We start from the raw sequence: 21531 nt of genomic DNA, 5'->3' as shown, positions 1-21531 counted from the left end.
ACCTGGAGGGACATCATAGAGATGCGTGTCCACAACGGAAAAAAGGAGTATCTTGTCTTGTCTTGTCTTGTCTTAGCACATGCACAGCCAGTATTGAAAAGCATCCTGGAAATGTCGGTTGTATTCCCGAACATTTTCTTGTCTGCATTAATATTTGCAGCATATCATAAATATGAAACAAGTATTAAAACGGCCAGGCCCACCGTGCAGGCTTGAATTTGGGAGAAAATCCAGAATTCCCCGGCAATCAGATTATTTAGTAATAAATAACATGATCAACGAAGAGTTTTGAATCTACGAAAGGAAGAAACGGGGACAGCCGTACCAACCGTTTCACATTCAGGGGGAAAGATTCGTTGGGAGTGACTTTGCTAAGAAGATTAATGTACACTCCATGGGTCCTCGACGTCTTGGGATGGGACACAGTTTTTAGTCTAGTGCCCTGGCTTATATACTGATGGACAAAAGTATTCGCATAAATTCAGATAGATTACTATGAAAGCATGACGAATACTTATGTACATCAGTGTACATATAGGCCTAGGTTTAAGCGCCATTACTTGCTCTCTGGAACGAGACAAAGAAAAGGAAACAAGAGCGAAAACTCAGGACGATAAAATTATACCAAATTTTCACTTACAACATCTTCATATTTTCCGTGCTTGGAATCTTTTTTTATTTTTCCATTTAAAACACAATTTAGGGGAAGAGGCCCCAAAACCGATTATCGTTTATCTCCCAGGTTCATTCAAAAGAAATGAGGAATGATTCAAAGATGTTTTTCACCACAAACTACGAAACATTCTCCATCGACCAGAAAATTGTATGATTTCTTCTCATCAAACGAACGAAAGTACTAACTCTGCATAGAAGCAAATAACTATAGAAGCTTTTTCAATAAAGTATTTGTATTGAAAATATCCTCTGCAGAACACAGGGACATGACATTCCAACTAATTTTTGTATATATCAGCAACATTTGCCAGTAGCAATTTTTTAGAACCCAGAATCATTATACAATGTGTTGGAGTAGCAAATGTTCCCAAAGAGGCACTACATGTTTTCCAATGAATGTTTCAACTTCGGTACGGTACGGTTCACGGTACTTTTTAACTTTACTTTTGTACTTTTGTAGAATACTTGAGACAACGCAAAACAAAGTTCCAGGGGCCCGTATGAAAAATATTCAAAATTTGACAACTGTGGTGCGATAATGTCGCGTAAGCACATAGAATCGTCAACTCATGCAGGTATGAATGACAAAGGAACGGACTTACCGAAGTAGCAAGCAACACCTTACTTATCAAACGCATGCTCCCCATCTAGTCGACCCCAGTCCAGTGTTACAGATGATTAGGCATATCCATTATAGGCTGCAACTACCCTCTCGAAACTTCGACAAGAACAACTTCGCAATCCGCTTGACCGCAACCGCCTTGCAATCCCCGTCTGGTTATCGGGATGACAGGTCTTTTCCTTCAGCATTGTACGACTTCTAATTGGCACTCATCAGGGACTTTTTCAAGGCACAGCTTATGGATATCCACCAAAAAACTTCGAAAACGTTGGGCTTTCTCTTTCCGGCTGTCCGAAAAAATGCGTCTCTCAGAATGTTGTTCGGCGTGAAGTTCAGCCGCAAGTCATTGCTGCACTTAACCTTTAGTATCTCGTTCAGCATTAGTACTGTTTCCGAAATTTGTACCCCATGAACAATTTTCTTCGTTATAAATACATTTTTTCTTATTTTTTGGACAATGTCCACAACGGAAAAAAGGAGTATCGATGAAAAATAAGAAGAATCAAGATTTCGTTACCTATGCAGGAGTCGTGGAATCCGGAGTGCCTCTGCTATCCGAGGAAATAGTCGTAATCGAGGAGGAAATTATCGAAGAAACATTTGATGGAGCAACAGTAGAATGCAGAACAGAATTATGTCAAAGGGAAAGCCAGGAAAGCAAAGAACAAGAAGATGCAGAACAACGGAAAGAAAAACAGGAGAGAGCAATTGCGGGATTGACTAAAGTTGTCACCATGGTGACTGAGGCGGTTAACAAGCATCAAGCAAGCGAAAGAAGAGCCCAATACGCAGCGATGGAATCAAGTTCGACGGAAATGTTAAGGCCGAAAAAACAGCGCGTAAAGCCAAAAATGATATTATATAGTTTTATTTATTGTAAAATTGTAATCAATTATTCACGAAAGGTTCGGCTCCGTTAAGTGGAATACACTATTGAGCCTATTATATAAACACTTTATTAAAAAAACAAAAAAACAATGTTTACCGGATGACTGTCCGACGTTCTGGCTACGTGCCCGGCCCACCGCAGTTTTCCATGCAACTCGTGGTTCATTCGCCTCTTCCACATACCGTCCGCCATCTGCACCCCATCATAGATGGTATGCAGCACTTTTCTTTCTAAAACTCCCAGTGCGCTTAGGTCCTCCACGAGCATCGTCCAGGTCTCGTGTTCGTACAGAACTACCGGTCTTATAAGCGTTTTGTAGATAGTCAGTTTGGTACTCTATTCGATCGAAGCGTTTTGCGGAGTCCAAAGTACGTACGATTTTCTGCCATGATGCTGTCGTATCCCGCACCAAACGCCTCAGCCGAATCCTAAAAACTTCAAGCGAACGACCGGTGTATGAAGGTTCGTGTTGTCGTCACAAAAGTAATATTTATTTTGTTTATTTAATAGTACATGTCTCCGAATTTCTCTGCTGGTATCGTTATCGGCGGACACCAGTGAGCCCAAGTACACGAATTCTTCAACCACCTTGATTTCGTCACCACCGATAGAAACTCGTGGTGGGTGGCTTACATTGACCTCTCTTGTGCCTCTTCCTATAATGTACTTCGTCTTCGACGTGTTGATGACTAGTCCAATCCGTTTAGCTTCGCTTTTCAGTCTGATGTAGGCTTTCTCCATCTTCTCAAAGGTACGTGCCACGATATCAATGTCGTTGGCGAAACTGGACGGACTTCGTGAAAATCGTACCACTCGTGTCAATCCTCATTTCATTTATTTGGTTTACATCTGAACAGATAACACTGAATCAACAATTTGACGCCACAATACACGGTTCGAGGCCGCATCTCTCCATCCACGGATACGCCCCAGTCGTTTTGCACCTGGTCTGCCCATCTCGCTCGCTGCGCTCCACGCCGTCTCGTACATGCCGGATCGAAAGCGAACACCATCTCTGCAGGGTTGCTGTCCGGCTTTCTTGCAACATGTCCTGCCCATCGTACCCTTCCGGCTTTAACTACCTTCTGGATACTGGGTTCGCCGTAGAGCTCGTGTCAATCCCTGCCCTTCGTATTACTCCCTCCAAAGCGATGTTGAATAGCAGACACGAAAGACCATCACCGTGCCGTAACCCTCTGCGCGTTTCGAAGGGACTCAAGAATGCCCCTGAAACTCGAATTACGTACATCTCCCGATCCATTGTCGCTTTGATCAACCGTGTCAGTTTATCCGGAAATCCGTTTTCGTGTATTAGCTGCCATAGCTGGTCTCGGTCGATTGTATCATATGCGGCTTTGAAGTCGATAAATAGATGATGTGTGGGCACGTTGTATTCGCGGAATTTCTGCAATACCTGACGTATGGCGAACACCTGGTCTGTGGTAGAGCGTTCACCCATAAATCCCGCCTGGTACTGCCCCACGAACACTCTTGCAATTGGTGTTAGTCGGCGGCATAAAATTTGGGAGAGTACCTTGTAGGCGGCGTTCAGCAATGTGATTGCGCGGTAGTTACTACAATCCAGCTTATCGCCCTTTTTGTAGATGGGACACACGAAACTTTCCATCCACTCCTGCGGCAGAACCTCATCCTTCCAAACCTTGGTAATTAGCCAGTACAGCGCTCTAGCCAGTGCCTCACCACCGTGTTTAAACAGCTCTCCTGGTAGTTGGTCAACTCCAGGGGCTTTGTTGTTTTTCAGCCGGCCGATCTCCTCCTGGATTTCCTGGAGATTCGGAGCCGGAAGTCGCATGTCCTGCGCACGTGCTCCTAGGTTCATTACCATACCGCCACTGTTGTCTGCCACATTGTCATTCAGGTGCTCTTCGTAGTGCTGCCGCCACCTTTGGATCACCTCACGCTCGTTTGTGTTCCCGTTTATGTCCTTACACATATCGGGCTGTGGCACGTGGCCCTTACGTGACCGGTTTTACTTCTCATAGAACTTTCGTGCGTTATTAGAGCGGTACAGTTCCTCCGTCTCTTCAAGGTCTCGATCTTCCTGCTGGCGCTTTTTCCTCCGAAAAATCGAGTTTTGTCTGTTCCGCGCCCGTTTGTATCGTGCCTCGCTCGCCCTCATGCGGTGTTGCTGCACTCTTGCCCATGCTGTATTCTTCTCTTCCACTAACTGCTCACATTCGCCGTCATACCAGTCGTTTCTCTGATCCGGGGGCACCATGCCAAGTGCAGCGGTTGCGGTGCTACCAATGGCGGATCGAATATCCCTCCAATCATCTTCAAGAGACGCTGCGCCTAGCTGCTCTTCCGTTGGGAGTGCCACTTCCAGCTGCTGCGTGTATCCTTGGGCTAGTCTACCGTCTTGTAGCCGCCCAATGTTAAGGCGCGGCGTCCGACTTCGACGCGTGTTGTACTCCGTCGAGAGTTTTTAGCGCAGGTATATTGCAACGAGGTAGTGATTGGATTCAATATTCGCACTGCGGTAAGTGCGGACGTTCGTGATGCCGGGCAAGAATTTACCGTCGATCAGAACGTGGTCGATTTGGTTTTCCGTTTCTCGATTTGATACTGTCGTCTGATTTTTTATCTCTTATATCCAATCGTGTCAATATCTCATTTTGCTATCTCATCAGCTATTTTCGCCTACTCGGGATGCTATGCTATGCTTAAAACTTCAAACCAATTTTTCGGAAAACTGGGTTTCTGTCCCTCACACCCCTTTGTGTTTGACCCCTTAAAATAACTTCATAGTTTTTGTACGTCAAAAATACGAATTCATTGTCACGGCAAGAAAAATATATGTTATAGTGAAAGTAAATTGCGATCACGTGGGTTTTGTTCAATAACATCGCTATAACAAATATTTTTTCCGTCACTGTTAATTTGCTCGATTTGTACAATTATCTAACTCGAGCGGCATAAAGGAATTTTTTCACTGAAGCAACAAACGACATTGTTTATCGACTTATATGCTTTTGAACTATTATTGCAACCAATGGTTTTAATTGCTATCGTGAATTATTGTCCACCCTTATGAAAATGCGGTCATGTATTTTTCAAAAAAAAATGCATGTTTTTTCACATTTCGTGTTCATACGATTTTTTTATGGAAATGCATTTATTTCAGATAATATGAACTAATTCTTTCTCAGGCACTGATACATCAAATTGATCTTTGAAATATCTCGTTCGCTCATGCCTAGTCTCTGTCCAATTGTAGCAGTAGGATCCTTCAATACGAATTAATTCGTCATTAGGTTATTCAGTCAATAAAGTTCCCAATTGAACTACTTACCTTTGGCACAATCGTTGGTAATCCATTTTTGCTGAACGAATATGCACTGTAATGCATTACACTACCGTAGTCATATCGCACGTTGAAACTCGTTACCGTGCTTTCCGTGTAAGCATTGAAGTTGTGCTCTTTCCCTTCTGTTATATTCTCCAATATAATATCAACATATTCATCTCGATCAGCAGCACTCTGCATGTGATAGAACCCGATGGCGTGAATAAACTCGTGCACAACCGTACCAATCCGGAAACAACCCGTTTCGAGCGGGTCTGGATCCAGATGCAGTTGCTGTTCTCCCCATCCCCTGTAGCCGACATAGGACCAACAGCCGGACCCTTGGTCTCCAACGACATGAATGTAATCTACCTCGTCGGTTCGTGGCTTGAACACCAGACAAGTCTGCGTTTCCAGTAGCCTCAAACCGCGAAGAATCTGAGCGACGTGATCCGGTGCTGGAAGATTTGATTAGATCGATTAGAAAACGCTTTCTCCGAATTGATTGTACCAATTAGCTCTCACTAAAGTGGTCCTCGGCGATGACATACGGAATCACCTTGTCGGGCCAACGATAGACCTCATTCAGAAGCCCGTTTCGCGTCAGCGACGAAAGAGCAGTCTCCTGCTCCTCGGTGAGGACGATGTCTCCTTCGAATTGACCACTGAGTTCCTCCTTCAGGTCATTTGGCTGAAGATTGCGAAGCCTTTCAACTGAAATGTTCTGATAATGAGAGATGGTTTCGCCAGAGCTAAATCTAAGAACTTACTATTTTCTGGAGTGTTTGGCTGGGGCCTTGGCAAGGCACAAACCACTGCCACCAGCACGGGTACTAATGCTATGGCTAATCGCACCATATTAATTCGAACGAATCATCTCACATTGTAGGCTAATTCTTTTATAGATTTTTGATGACATTTTTATTGCCAATTATTATATTATCTTCATGGCAGATAAAGCTAGTCTGAGTAAGATTAGTGTACTTGACCGGAATACCCGAAATCAGCAATGCGCAATAAACCTACCTATATGCATTGAAAATAAGATTGAAAACATTTTTTCCCAGGGGCCTCCGTAGCGCAACGGTACGACATGCGGACAGGAATCCCAACAACATGAAACATATGCTGGGACCATTCATAGTATAGCAAGACATAGTGTTCTAGGAATTTTTTGAGTGGTCTCAAGAGGCCCGGAAGCCTCCTCTCAAGAGGCCCGGAAGCCTCCTTTCAAGAGGTCAGGAAGCCTCCTTTCAAGAGGCCTGAAAGCCTCCTTTCAAGAGGCCCGAAAGCCTCCTTTCAAGAGGCCTGAAAGCCTCCTTTCAAGAGGCCCGAAAGCCTCCTTTCAAGAGGTCCGAAAGCCTCCTTTCAAGAGGCCCGAAAGCCTCCTTTCAAGAGGCCCGAAAGCCTCCTTTCAAGAGGCCCGGAAGCCTCCTTTCAAGAGGCCCGGAAGCCTCCTATCAAGAGGCCCGAAAGCCTCCTTTCAAGAGGCCCGAAAGCCTCCTTTCAAGAGGCCCGGAAGCCTCCTTTCAAGAGGCCCGGAAGCCTCCTTTCAAGAGGCCCGGAAGCCTCCTTTCAAGAGGCCCGGAAGCCTCCTTTCAAGAGGCCCGGAAGCCTCCTTTCAAGAGGCCCGGAAGCCTCATTTCAAGAGGCCCGGAAGCCTCCTTTCAAGAGGCCTGGAAGCCTCCTTTCAAGAAGCCCGGAAGCCTCCTTTCAAGAGGCCCGGAAGCCTCCTTTCAAGAGGCCCGGAAGCCTCCTTTCAAGAGGCCCGGAAGCCTCCTTTCAAGAGGCCCGGAAGCCTCCTTTCAAGAGGCCCGGAAGCCTCCTTTCAAGAGGCCCGGAAGCCTCCTTTCAAGAGGCCCGAAAGCCTCCTTTCAAGAGGCCAGAAAGCCTCCTTTCAAGAGGCCCGGAAGCCTCCTTTCAAGAGGCCCGGAAGCCTCCTTTCAAGAGGCCCGGAAGCCTCCTTTCAAGAGGCCCGGAAGCCTCCTTTCAAGAGGCCCGGAAGCCTCCTTTCAAGAGGCCCGGAAGCCTCCTTTCAAGAGGCCCGGAAGCCTCCTTTCAAGAGGCCCGGAAGCCTCCTTTCAAGAGGCCCGGAAGCCTCCTTTCAAGAGGCCCGGAAGCCTCCTTTCAAGAGGCCCGGAAGCCTCCTTCAAGAGGCCCGGAAGCCTCCTTTCAAGAGGCCCGGAAGCCTCCTTTCAAGAGGCCCGGAAGCCTCCTTTCAAGAGGCCCGGAAGCCTCCTTTCAAGAGGCCCGGAAGCCTCCTTTCAAGAGGCCCGGAAGCCTCCTTTCAAGAGGCCCGGAAGCCTCCTTTCAAGAGGCCCGGAAGCCTCCTTTCAAGAGGCCCGGAAGCCTCCTTTCAAGAAGCCCGGAAGCCTCTTTTCAAGAAGCCCGGAAGCCTCCTTTCAAGAGGCCCGGAAGCCTCCTTTCAAGAGGCCCGGAAATCTCCTTTCAAGAGGCCCGGAAATCTCCTTTCAAGAGGCCAGGAAGCCTCCTTTCAAGAGGCCCGGAAGCCTCCTTTCAAGAGGCCCGGAAGCCTCCTTTCAAGAGGACCAAAAGCCTCTTTTCATGAGGCCCGGAAGCCTCCTTTCAAGAGGCCCGGAAGCCTCCTTTAAAGAGGCTCGGAAGCCTCTTTTCAAGATGGTCGGAAGCCTCATTTAAAGAGGTTCAGATGCCTCCTTTAAGAGGACCGGAAACTTTCTTTCGAGATGCTCGGAAGCCTACTTTCAAAAATTTTAGAAGCCTCTCTTCAAGGGCCTCGGAATTCATCTTTCAAGAGGATTACAAGCCAACGTTCAAGAGGCAAAGTTCAAGATGCAAAAGTCTGAAGGGGTACCTTTCAAGAAAAAGGGTGAGAACGGCTGCAGTAGAAGAAAAGTCCAACCCCGTATTGCCAAATGTTTTTAATTAAATTGCTTTTAGAATTTTTTAGAAGAGTTTTAAAAACTTCTTCGTATGCTGTCCCTTTGGAGATTTTTTCGATTATCATCTCTCTGCTTCTTCTTCTTCTTCATGTAGTATCAAAGCGCCAATCCGTCGGATGGTACGTGAAAAACGAATCTGTGACAAAAGGTCGAAATAACAAAAGGTCGAAAGGACAAAAAGTCGAATGGCACAAAAGGTAGAAAAGGATTGGATTTGGATTTGGATTGGATTTGGATTGGATTGGATTTGGATTGGATTGGATTTGGATTGGATTTGGATTGGATTTGGATTGGATTTGGATTAGATTTGGATTAGATTTGGATTAGATTTGGATTGGATTTGTATTGGATTTGGATTGGATTTGGATTGGATTTGAATTGGATTTGGATTGGATTTTAATTGGATTGGATTTGGATTGGATTTGGATTGGATTTGAATTGGATTTGGATTGGATTTGAATTGGATTTGAATTGATTTGGATTGGATTTGGATTGATTTGGATTGATTTGGATTGATTTGGATTGATTTGGATTGATTTGGATTGGATTTGGATTGATTTGATTGATTTGGATTTGGATTGATTTGGATTGATTTGATTGATTTGGATTGATTTGGATTGATTTGATTGATTTGGATTGATTTGATTGATTTGGATTGATTTGGATTGATTTGGATTGATTTGGATTGATTTGATTGATTTGGATTGATTTGGATTGATTTGGATTGATTTGATTGATTTGGATTGATTTGGATTGATTTGGATTGATTTGGATTGATTTGATTGATTTGGATTGATTTGGATTGATTTGGATTGATTTGGATTGATTTGGATTGATTTGGATTGATTTGGATTGATTTGATTGATTTGGATTGATTTGATTGATTTGGATTGATTTGGATTGATTTGGATTGGATTTGATTGATTTGGATTGGATTTGGATTGATTTGGATTGGATGTGGATTTGAATTTGATTGGATTTGATTGATTTGGATTGATTTGGATTGATTTGATTGATTTGGATTGGATTTGGATTAGATTTGGATTGATTTGGATTGATTTGGATTGATTTGGATTGGATTGATTTGGATTGATTTGGATTGATTTGGATTGATTTGGATTGGATTTGGATTGATTGATTTGGATTGGATTTGGATTGATTTGAATTGATTTGGATTGATTTGAATTGGATTTGGATTGATTTGGATTGGATTTGGATTGATTTGATTGATTTGATTGATTTTGATGGATTTTGATTGGATTTGGATTGGATTTGGATTGGATTTGGATTGGATTTGGATTGGATTTGGATTGGATTTGGATTGGATTTGGATTGGATTTGGATTGGATGTGGATTTGAATTTGGATTGGATTTGGATTGGATTTGGATTGGATTTGGATTGGATTTGGATTGGATTTGGATTGGATTTGGATTAGATTTGGATTGGATTTGGATTGGATTTGGATCCAAATTGAATTGCTTTTACCTTTTCTTAGATAAAAATGTCGCTTTCAAAATCTTTCGGCTTTATTCGTCATTGCTTTCGATTGTCCCTTTCTACTTCATTGTGTTTCTTACAAATATTGTGTGATAAAGTCAATGAACTCAGAAACGCGTGAGTAAACTGCCGGGTACCCATCGAACCCACATCCATATCCCCAGGATGCTACTCCAATAACTGCACCATCTAATACCAATGGACCACCGGAATCTCCTTGGCATGCGTCGACTCCAAATGCACCAGCACACAGGTTAAACGACCAGATGGATCCGAAGTTCTGAAGGGCCAAACTGCAAACGCCATTTTCCACAACCGGAACTGATACCTGCTGTAGGATGTTGGTACTGGGTCCCTTGTGCTGAAATCGATTCACATATTGCATTACCGGAACGTGTCGTAACATTGATTTTTCATTACATAAAGAGATCCCCATCCGGCAATTGATGCTACGGTGCCGTGAGGTACTTTAAGTGTACTGCTGGGCAAGGCAATGGGTTGAACACTTTGGCCGAGAACCAAATCCACTGACAACTTCAAAACCGCTAAGTCCCACTGCAGCGAAGCATCGATGTAGTTTGGATGAATAAAAATTTGGGTGACCGTAACCAACTGCCCACCCTCATTGCGCGCAGTGGATCCCGCCCGAATTGAATAGTCGTTAGGTTCTTCATTTGCGCTGAAAGATTATCAAATTATAATCGACTAATCAAGTCTTATTTTTTATTAACCGCAATCAACATTTACCTTACGCATTGGGCAGCAGTCAAAATAGTATTTACGCTGAGAATCGATCCTCCGCAGGAATGTGTCCCACCGTGATGTAACGAGACCTGGTAAGGATGCTGCTCTATGGTGGTATCTTGGCCGCCCACGATGCGTGCTTTGCTGTTGGGTGCCGAAAAGGCGCACCCTAGCACCGATAATAGGAGCACTATAGCCGCTACCGATCTACCCATCACCATTGTGTGCACAGTATTGAGCGCTAATCAATTGGCAGATTTGCTCGTTCATAGGTTTTATTTCGCATCAACATCTCCGACACTGATTACTGATTAGGCCCTCAGTATCATAATTCACGATGATAAGATACCCTTATATAGTAATAATATAATGGTGTCAGGCCATTAGGCCGAAAGCCGTTAGGCTGAAGGCCATTTGGCTGAAGGTCATTAGGCCGAATGGTCATTAGGCCGAACGGTCATTAGGTCGAATGGCCATTAGGCCGAATTAGCAAAAAGAAGCAAAAAGTGAAAAATGAGAAGTTCGTTCTTCACCTTATCACTTCTTCCTTCCCCCTTCTTGTATCTACCTTCTTACTTCTTCCTTCTTCCTTCTTCCTTCTACCTTCTTCCTTTTTCCTTCTTCCTTCTTTCTTCTTCTTTCTTTCTTCTTCCTTCTTCCTTATTCCTTCGTCCTTCTTCCTTCTTCCTTCTTCCTTCATCCTTCTTCCTTCACCTTCTCCTTCTTCCTTCTTCCTTCTTCCTTCTTCCTTTTTCGTTCTTCCTTATTTCTTCTTCCTTCTTCCTTCTTCCTTCTTCGTTCTTCGTTCTTCTTTCTTCCTTCTTTCTTTTTCCCTCTTCCTTCTTCATTCTTTTCTTCTTCCTTCTTTTTTCTTCCTTCTTCCTTCTTCCTTCTTACTTCTTACTTTTCCTTCTTCCTTCTTACTTCTTCCTACTTTTTCCTTTTTTCTTCTTCCTTCTTCCTTCTTACTTCTTCCTTCTTTTTCCTTTTTTCTTCTTCCTTCTTACTTCTTACTTCTCCCTCCATTTTCTTTTTTTTCTTCTTCCGTTCTACTTATTCCTCACTTCTCACTCCCCAGTGCTCAACCATGAAGGTTGTTGAATCGGGTTTGTGGAAGCCGTAATGCAGGCAATTATTTTTGGTATGCACGGCGAAAGAAAACGATTGTATCGAGATTCGAGAAAAGCGTCATGAACGCCCATCCACAAACTACATGACGTTTTAGGTTGTGGGAGGTTACATATATGAGCGTTAAGGACTACATAAATTTCAAAACCCTACCAAACATCAAGTGTTACTAGGGGCTTGGTGTGGGTTGACTATGATCGAGTTTAGCATTATGTAATTTACGAATGAAACTTAACCGCTGAGTGGATTAATATGTTTCTCAGCAACCCAATGGCAAGCATCGGATATTCAATCCGCAGCTTTCAGGCAGCAGGGACTTTGTCCAAGGGCTTGACGATCCCTCCCCAGGCCATCTGCGAATTGTGGGGCTTGCCTAGGATGTGGTGGGGTTTGACAGTGGGCTCTGTTAAATTCCTATAAAAAGCTGCATGTATCCGCAAGGGCCTACTTGCAACCGTGTGCCGCTCAAAGCGCACTAGCCCGAGTCCTGGTGTTAGGTGAGACGCTAAGCAGCCCTGGCACGACGGTCCTCCGACGAGACAGGAGGTTTGCGCAATATAAGAGATAATGCGACTCGATATAATCGGCAAAGACCTTGGCGACGAATACAGGATCACGATTGGAAGCTTGGAACATGGAACTACTAGTCGCTTGGTTTCGCAGGTTGCGACAGGATGATCTACGATGAATTACATCCCCGCAACTTCGACGTCGTGGCGCTGCAGGAGATTTGCTGGACAGGACAGAAAGTGTGGAAAAGCGGGCATCGAGCGGCTACCTTCTACCAAAGCTGTGGCACCAGTCCAGTGTTGGTAAAAACTCAAAATCTCAAAACTCATGGATGATTCAAATCAAGCGTGAGTTGAAACGCACCCAACTCAGCACCTAAAAACTCATGGATGAGTTGAATCATCCATTTGAATCATCGTAGGGTTACTTTTGTTCTCCTTCGTCAAAAACAGTGAATTGACGTTTGTCGCATAAAATATTAGACACTCTTTTATGTATAAGCAATAAATTGCCCCCAAATTGATTTCAAATGCGTTTTTAAACCAAAATGATTTTTTGGCAAATGAGTGAAATGATGCGTTTTAGCATGAAAAATTCAAGTGTGATGCATTCCTTTAAAATCGCAGACGATTTCGATCGCACGGGAGCGCTCGTTGATTGAGATTTATGAGTGATTTTACCAACACTGCGCACCACCAACGAGCTGGGAACCGGCTTCATAGTGCTGGGTAAGATGCGCCAACGCGTGATTGGGTGGCAGCCAATCTACGCAAGGATGTGCAAGCTGAGGATCAAAGGCCGTTTCTTCAACTATAGCATCATCAACGTGCACTGCCCACACGAAGGGAGACCCGACGACGAGAAAGAAGCGTTCTACGCACAGCTGGAGCAGACATACGATGGATGCCCCCACTGTGGGAAGTCAAAATCGTCATCGGTGACATGAACGCACAAGTAGGAAGGGAGGAAATGTATAGACCGGTCATCGGACCGGATAGTCTGCACACCGTATCGAATGACAACAGCCAACGATGCATAAACTTCGCAGCCTCACGCGGAATGGTAGTCCGAAGCACCTTCTTCACCTGCAAAAATATCCACAAGGCCACATGGAGATCATATAATCAAGAAACGGAAAACCAAATCGACCACGTTCTAATCGACGGTAAATTCTTCTCCGACATCATGAACGTCCGCACTTACCGCAGTGAGAATATTGAATCCAACCACTACCTCGTTGCAGTATGCCTGCGCTCAAAACTCTCGACGGTGTACAACACGCGTCGAAGTCGGACGCCGCGGCTTAACATTGGGCGGCTACAAGACGGTAGACTAGCCCATGAATACGCGCAGCAGCTGGAAGTGGCACTCCCAACGGAGCCACTAGCAGCTAGGCGCAGCGTCTCTTGAAGATGGCTGGAGAGATATTCGATCCGCCATTGGTAGCACCGCAACCGCTGCACTTGGCATGGTGCCACCGGATCAGAGAAACGACTGGTATGACGGCGAATGTGAGCAGTTAGTGGAAGAGAAGAATGCAGAATGGGCGAGATTGCTGCAACACCGCACGAGGGCGAACGAGGCACGATATAAACAGGCGCGGAACAGACAAAACTCGATTTTCCGGAGGAAAAAGCGCCAGCAGGAAGATCGAGACCGTGAAGAGACGGAGCAACTGTACCGCGCTAAAAACACACGACAGTTCTATGAGAAGTTAAACTGTTCACGTAAGGGCCACGTGCCACAGCCTGATATATGTAAGGACATAAACGGGAACCTTCTTACGAACGAGCGTGAGGTGATCCAAAGGTGGCGGCAGCACTACGAAGAACACCTGAATGGCGATGTGGCAGACGAAGATGGCGGTATGGTGATGGACCTGGGAGAACGCGCGCAGGACATAATTCTACCAGCTACGGATCTCCAGGAAATCCAGGAAGAGATTGGCCGCCTGAAGAACAACAAAGCTCCTGGGGTTGACCAACTACCAGGAGAGCTATTTAAACACGGTGGTGAGGCTAGAGCGCTGCACTGGGTCATTACCAAGATTTAGGAGGAGGAAGTTTTGCCGCAGGAGTGGATGGAAGGTGTCGTGTGTCCCTTCTACAAAAAGGGTGATAAGCTGGATTGTAGCAACTACCGCGCAATCGCATTGCAGAACGCCGCCTACAAGGTACTCTCCCAAATTTTATGCCGCCGAATAGCACCAATTGCAAGGGAGTTCGTGGGGCAGTACCAGGCGGGTTTTATCTGCGAACGCTCCACCACGGACCGCAGTTCCTTCTGGAGCCCGCAGTAGACCCGACTGATGCGCCTTCGTATTTCACGACTAACATTGTTATCAACCGTTAGCAAGGATCCGAATTCCTCGACCACCTCGAAGGTATCCCCGTCTATCATAATACTGATTCCCAGGCGGGCCCTGTCGCGCTCGGTTCCGCCAACAAGCATGTACTTTGTCTTTGACGCATTCACCACCAGTCCAGCTTTTGTTGCTTCACGTTTCAGGCGGGTGTACAGTTCTGCCACCTTTGCAAATGTTCGGCCGACAAAGTCCATGTCATCCCCGAAACAAATAAATTGACTGGATCTGTTGAAAATCGTACCCCGGCTGTTACACCCGGCTCTTTGCATGACACCTTCTAGCGCAATGTTGAACAACAGCACGAAAGTCTATCACCTTGTCTTAGTCCCCAGCGCGACTGGAACGAACTGGAGTGTTCGCCCGAAATCTTTACACAGTCTGGTAAGCTTTCCAGGAACGCTGTTCTCGTCCATATTTTTCCATAGCTCTACGCAGTCTATACTGTCGTATGCCGCCATGAAATCAACGAACAGATGGTGCTTTGGGATCTGGTATTCTAGGCATTTTGAAGGATTTGCCGTACAATAAAGATCTGGTCCGTTGTCGAGCGGCCTTCAACGAAGCCGGCTTGATAACTTCCCACAAACTCATTCACATTTGATGACAAACGACAAAGATGTTCTGGGATATCACTTTGTAGGCGGCATTGCGTCATTCTCCTCAAGAATGAATGTCTGCACTCTTCGTCGAACTAATCGTTCCGTCGACTTCGTCCCATATATACCCATACGTCCCATATATTCTCCGTTGCGTCGTTAATGGCTGCTTTGACTGTATTCCAGCAGTCCTCGAAAGGGGCCCCATCGAGCTCACCCTCTTTCGGTAACGCTGCCTCGAGATACTGCGCGTATGCAGTGGCGACATCAGGTTGTTTCAGTCGCTCGAACATTGTTGATGACGGATAGTTTTGGGCGCATTTTAACCATCACCAGATAGTGGTCAGAGTCGATGTTAGCGCCACGATATGTCCTGACGTCGATAATGTCGGAGAAGTGCCGTCCATCAATCAGAACGTGGTCGATTTGTGATTCTGTGTGCAGTGGTGATCTCCAGGTGTATGTGTGTTGGAAGTAGATGCTACGAATGGCCATATTCTTGAAGGCGGCGAAATCAATTAGTCGTAGGCCGTTTTTGTTCGTCAGCCGATGAGCGCTGAACTTTCCAATAGTCGGTCTAAACTCCTCCTCTTGGCCACCCTGAGCGTTCAAATCTCCTATGATGATTTTGACGTCGCGGCTTGGGCAGCTGTCATACTCACGTTCCAGCTGCGCGTAGAATGCGTCCTTATCATCATCAGTGCTTCCGGAGTGTGGACTATGGACGTTGATTATGCTGAAGTTGAAGAACCGGCCTTTGATCCTCAACCTGCACATTCTATGAAGCTGTTCCCAGCTTGTGTGTGTGTTATTGCAGCTCTGGTAGATGGTATGATTACCTCTAAACGTTCGCACCATTGATCCCTTCCAACAAATCTCCTGCAGCGCTACGATGCCGAATCCACGGTCGTTGAGCACATCGGAGAGTATGCGTGTGCTCCCGATGAAGTTGAGAAATTTGCAGTTCCACGAACCGAATTTTCAATCGCTAGTCCCTTTTGGTCGCAGTGGTCTTCGCCGATGGTTCCGGTCCGTACTCTCTTGTTGATAGTTCGTTGCGTATGTTTTTTAAAAGGCTGGCTTGTCGGGCCTGACACCAAACCCCCTAGATTTCCGGAGGACCATTCCTTTTTATTCCCGGTGGACCATGGTGTACAGTTTCATTTAGAGTCCCTCGCTGGCACTCAGACGATGATCAGCCGCCCCTAACATGGAGAACAGACGCTCGGTAAGATTTGCACCTCCGGAGAGGAGCAAACCATCCCCCCCTTCCCTGTCAGCATACGACCATTGCTCCCACCGGGGTTGGTTACCCGATCTTCCCTATGGTTGCTCGTATCCCGGCCAGCACAGCGGGTGGTAGGGAAAGGAGTTGTTGGGTAAGAGGCTAAGGACCGCGAGATGGGGTCTATTTTATTCTTTCAGGTACGCGAAGTACCAATGGTACGCTTTACCCAGCATTTGAAGTCAGTGTTTGAAAACAGTGAGCTTTTTCAACGTTCTCAAGTTAGGTTTAAATCTTTTTGTAAGTACAATCATGAAATACTTAATTAATGCTGGTGATATTGTTATGAATTTGCCCAAGGCTCGTTCAAAATTCACTTCAACCCGAAATTTACAAACTGTTATGATTAATTATTTTAGAGCGTCTTAGGGGAAATGCTACAAGGTTAAAAGACTATTATTCTTCCATTTACTTCCACTATTAACTTTTTTATGTATCAACAAGCAGATACGTATTTCGTTTCCTACTTGGAAACTTCTTCAGTGTTTGTTATCGACGTCGACGTATTTGTCGATAACAAACACTGAAGAAGTTTCCAAGTAGGAAACGAAATACGTATCTGCTTGTTGATACATAAAAAAGTTAATAGTGGAAGTAAATGGAAAAATAATAGTCTTTTAAACTGTTATGTACAGTCTTTGATTAAAATACACAGTTAAAAATTCTGAAAAGTACATGCCATGGAAATATTTTAACCCATATTTTTGTGTTCAATAACCTCTAATTTTACATCCAAGTTTTTTCTTGTACGCAATATTGAATGCAAGCCCCATAGTAATGACAACCTGTAATTTTTAAAAGTGACGGAAAAATGAGTCGAATCAAACGGAGCCTTTTTGTTACATCATATATGCTGTAACATTTTTATACTGTGTAGAAGTTTGGTCAATTTGAAGCTTGCGCTTCTATTTTATGTACATTTTCTTTACTGACAACCAACCCTGCCCACCCTGTAGATAGGGGAGAACAGTGCATAATGCACCCCCGGGGCAAAATGGCCTAACTCATAAAATATAATCTGCTGCAGGACATTTATGAACGAATATTACCATTACATGTCATAATTAGTTTTTCATTATTGAGCTCCATTGGAAAAAAATGAGCCAAATCCCCCCATTAGGTGGCGTTGGACAGGCCTATAAACATGAACAAGTCTAATATACTGTTCTTCAGTCACATGACAGATCGTAGCAACCATCGCATGCAAGAGACACATTCGCGGTCAGTCAATTCTTCCTTCATCACGAGGTCAGTCGCGAGTGCAAGCAATGTAAACATGATGGGTGATTTGTATATGCGATGTTAAATTGCACATTTGGCGATCCTGCCAGGAGTGTGTGCTGGCGTTGCTTGTGGAATCACCCATCATGTTGTGTAAAGATGTGTACTTAGCAGTTTTGAAACGAACTTCACGGGAAGCCGAAAAGAGGCTGGAGCGGCGAAGCTTTTTTTGCATAGGTAAGGAGTAATGGTTTCGTTAAATTTGTGTGGATGCCGCTCTCGGGCTGGGAGCCGCGGACTCGAGAGATTCTAATTTTCAAAATGTTTTGGTACAGACCCGCAACTCTCCTCTCAGCGATTTTTTCACGTGGAATTGTCATTGTGTTGTTTTTTAATTAGTTACAACTATTTCTTCGATTTTCCGCATTGCATAAGTGATTGCGCCTAATATAAAATTAATTCATACCGTTCACTTATTGAGTTTTGTTGGTGGCTATAAGATATTTTATGAGACGTATAGCGGTAGCCCGATTATTTACATTTAAGGTTTTGTTTTGATATGATTCTGATTGAACATTCCGGTAGATCCGAACACAAAATCTAGAGTGCTTTGAGAATAGGTCGTATGTGCAAAAGAGAGCCTCTCTTCGGTTACATTCTCTTTCGATTATTGCAAAGCTATACACAAATTTATGTTGGATTTTTTGGCAGATATCTAAAGACAATGACTTTGTCTAGCGTGCTAAAGTGAAAATGTAGCAGAAAATGCTAAACTTGCCGATCTATTAGCGAAAGAGAGCGTGAACAAAGAGAATCTCTCTTTTGCACATACGACCTATTCTCAAAGCAATCTAGAAATGATGTTTGTAACGTTTTACTAATGTTTTCTTCAGCATGTTATGCCTAGAATGTAATGACATGAATAATCTAGCAGCAAACAGGCAAGACTGACATTTCTTACAGAAAACAAAGAAATGATTTGTAAACAATGATAATTATAAAAACCTCAATAGTATGAGTTTGTTTTCAGGTGTACTCTCTCAATTCTCCCAGAATGCACACAGTATAAAAATGTTACAGCATATATGATGTAACAAAAAGGCTCCGTTTGATTCGACTCATTTTTCCGTCACTTTTAAAAATTACAGGTTGTCATTACTATGGGGCTTGCATTCAATATTGCGTACAAGAAAAAACTTGGATGTAAAATTAGAGGTTATTGAACACAAAAATATGGGTTAAAATATTTCCATGGCATGTACTTTTCAGAATTTTTAACTGTGCACATATCTATGCGAAGAATACTTTTTTACAGCTTATTATGGAGATTTTCTGACAATGATTTTTTATGCCGTTGGGTGCTGTTCTTGAACATTTGAAAAACATCGGGCGTTTATGTGCTGGCATTTTATGGTTCATACTCTTTGATTGGTATGTAAAACAGAGTAACTTTCGTAAGGCTTTCTTTAGATTAATTAAAGTAGTAGTAGACTTGGTAGTAGAAGAGTATAGTAGAATTTGTTTGTTGATGGATTATTCCAAGTGTGCGATGTGTGAAATATGATTAACTTCGGAGCAAGTTACCGGTTTTAGTAAAGCTTTTTAAATTAAAGTATGATTATCAATACACACACAATAAAATTATTGATAAAATTGAAAGTACCGTTGAAAAAGTAAAGGAATGATTTTCAGTAAGACGAATGAATATTTGAAATTTACTTATGAGAAAGAGTTGTTCCATAAATTACTATTTACAAGTTCCATTTTCGAAACTATGTGTTATGTTCAATGTTGTTGTTTTCAGAATTTTCTTCTTAATTGCAATAGTTGAATTTATCGAAAATATGCAATCGCAATGTTTCTTGTATCGGAGTGTAGTGAAATCGAATGATACTGTGACCTAAAATATCTGCAATGCCGCGTGGATTAGATGTATTGTGCTTAGAAAGTAATATTTCGATTAGGTGAATTTTGTTGGTGGCTTGTGTTGACAAAAATTCGTAAAAGTATTTTTTGAATGTTGTTGATCTTCCTGTTGAAAAATTTAAGGATGTAAGTTCAGCGAGGAGTTCAATAAAGAGAGTTTTATTGTTTTATTTAAGCGTGAAAAGACACCCGCGTTCAAGTGTTTTTTCCTCTGCGTTGGTGGGACGCCCGCAAGAAAAATGGTGTTATTGTGGATCGGAATGATCACAATTAAGCGTGGTGGGACGCCCGCATTCAGTAGATTCTTCCTCTGCGTTGGTTGAACGCTCGCAAGAAGAATGGTGTTATTGTGGATCGGAATGATCACAATTCAGCGTGGTGGGACGCCCGCATTCAGTAGATTCTTCCTCTGCGTTGGTGGGACGCCCGCAAGAAGAATGGTGTTATTGTGGATCGGAATGATCACAATTCAGTGTGGTGGGACGCCCGCATTCAGTAGATTCTTCCTCTGCGTTGGTGGGGCGCCCGCAAGAAGAATAGTACAGATCGAAATGGTGAGAACTCTGTAGTAGAACGTCCGCAGGCAAGATTTTAATTTCCCCACAATGGTAGAACGCCCATAAGAACTAAGATTTTATCGTGGATTCGTAAGGTGCTCGTGGAGATTGTTTGCATTGAGAAAAGATATCCACCTATAGTTAAGAACAGTTTATCGATACTATTCTGGATCGGTTTCTAGTTTTTGTTGCTGGTTGTTTGACATTTATAGTTTCATATTGAAATAGACGTGTGCTCAAAGAAAGTAAAGGTAGTATTAGTACTGATGATTTTTACTAGAAGCAAAAAAGGGTTATTAAAAATGGTGTTTACATTGCAAGTTACCACTGCACGGGAATGTCTTGAGAATGTTTTTCCATATTTAGTTGGGCAACCATAATGATGGTTTATTGACAGTGTTTTTCGATAACGAAATTAGACGCTCGCTGTACAATAATGCGCCGGAAGTGATCGTTTGGTTCAAGATGCCTTTTTATCATTGTGAGAGAGTATTCCCATCATTAATAATATGTCGGTAAAGTTATTTTTTTCTTTAAACATAGATGCCAGTCGTTATTTTTTTAGAGAAGAGGGGAGATGTGTGGCGTTGGACAGGCCTATAAACATGAACTAATATACTCTATTCACTAAAATTTAACAAATTGCGACTCTTCCACCTCACCCGCAAGATTGTAGTTCAATCCGTTAAGAAAAAACAAACAACCATGCGTTCATCATTATTCTACATGCCATTGGGTCATTTTACACCACCATCCGGGCGTTTTTCCCCAGGCTTATTTTTAAAACATTTTTTAAATGCGTTAGAAAGTTCTGAAAACCTTATTGTTTTGAATAGGAGATCATTGCGAAAAGTAGCTGGTTTTGTAAATTTTGCATCTACACGTTGTAATGGTTCGGTATTCTTTTTTTTATTAGTGAAAACACCGAAAAAGCTTAAGGTGTGCATTTTGGATCGTTCTTCCCTACCAAAATAGTTTGTGGCACATCATGTGAGCTGAATTTTGGCACAGATATAAGGGAACTGCTCCTGGAATTCATATCATGGCTCCGATATTCATCCCATCAAAAACAAAGCAATGGAAAGCAATTTGATTTGTTTCTCATTTTTGTGATTTTTTTCAGCAGTGAGCACGTATATTGACAAAAGGAAGCGACAAAATTCCTGTCCTGTATTTCTCTGTTTCGCGATGAGATGAATATATGTTCAGTGAGATGGGGATCGGAACAGTTCCCCTACTTTATATGAGGATTGTCATTCATTTTTCTATTAAATATTTTGGTAGTAT

General features: G+C 43.5%; 2 protein-coding genes across 2 annotated transcripts; both read right to left on the bottom strand.

Annotated features, from left to right (window-relative positions):
• Positions 1-5311: 5311 nt before the first annotated feature.
• On the bottom strand, positions 5312-6351 carry LOC134222711 (seminal metalloprotease 1-like). Its single transcript, XM_062701876.1, has 4 exons — positions 6264-6351; positions 6019-6207; positions 5500-5951; positions 5312-5434 (listed from the first exon to the last, which is right to left on the bottom strand). The coding sequence occupies exons 1-4, from the start codon at positions 6349-6351 to the stop codon at positions 5342-5344; spliced, it is 822 nt and encodes a 273-aa protein (XP_062557860.1). The 3' UTR covers positions 5312-5341.
• Positions 6352-9925: 3574 nt separating this feature from the next.
• On the bottom strand, positions 9926-11003 carry LOC134221147 (trypsin-3-like). The gene is made up of 3 exons (XM_062700335.1): positions 10660-11003; positions 10333-10591; positions 9926-10273 (listed from the first exon to the last, which is right to left on the bottom strand). The coding sequence occupies exons 1-3, from the start codon at positions 10875-10877 to the stop codon at positions 9989-9991; spliced, it is 762 nt and encodes a 253-aa protein (XP_062556319.1). The 5' UTR covers positions 10878-11003; the 3' UTR covers positions 9926-9988.
• Positions 11004-21531: the final 10528 nt, after the last annotated feature.

The sequence above is a fragment of the Armigeres subalbatus genome, chromosome 3, assembly GCF_024139115.2.
Source record: "Armigeres subalbatus isolate Guangzhou_Male chromosome 3, GZ_Asu_2, whole genome shotgun sequence".
Taxonomy (NCBI): Eukaryota; Metazoa; Arthropoda; class Insecta; order Diptera; family Culicidae; genus Armigeres; species Armigeres subalbatus.
The sequence above is the reverse complement of the archived record's forward strand: the minus strand, read 5'-3'. Positions and strand labels throughout refer to the sequence as shown.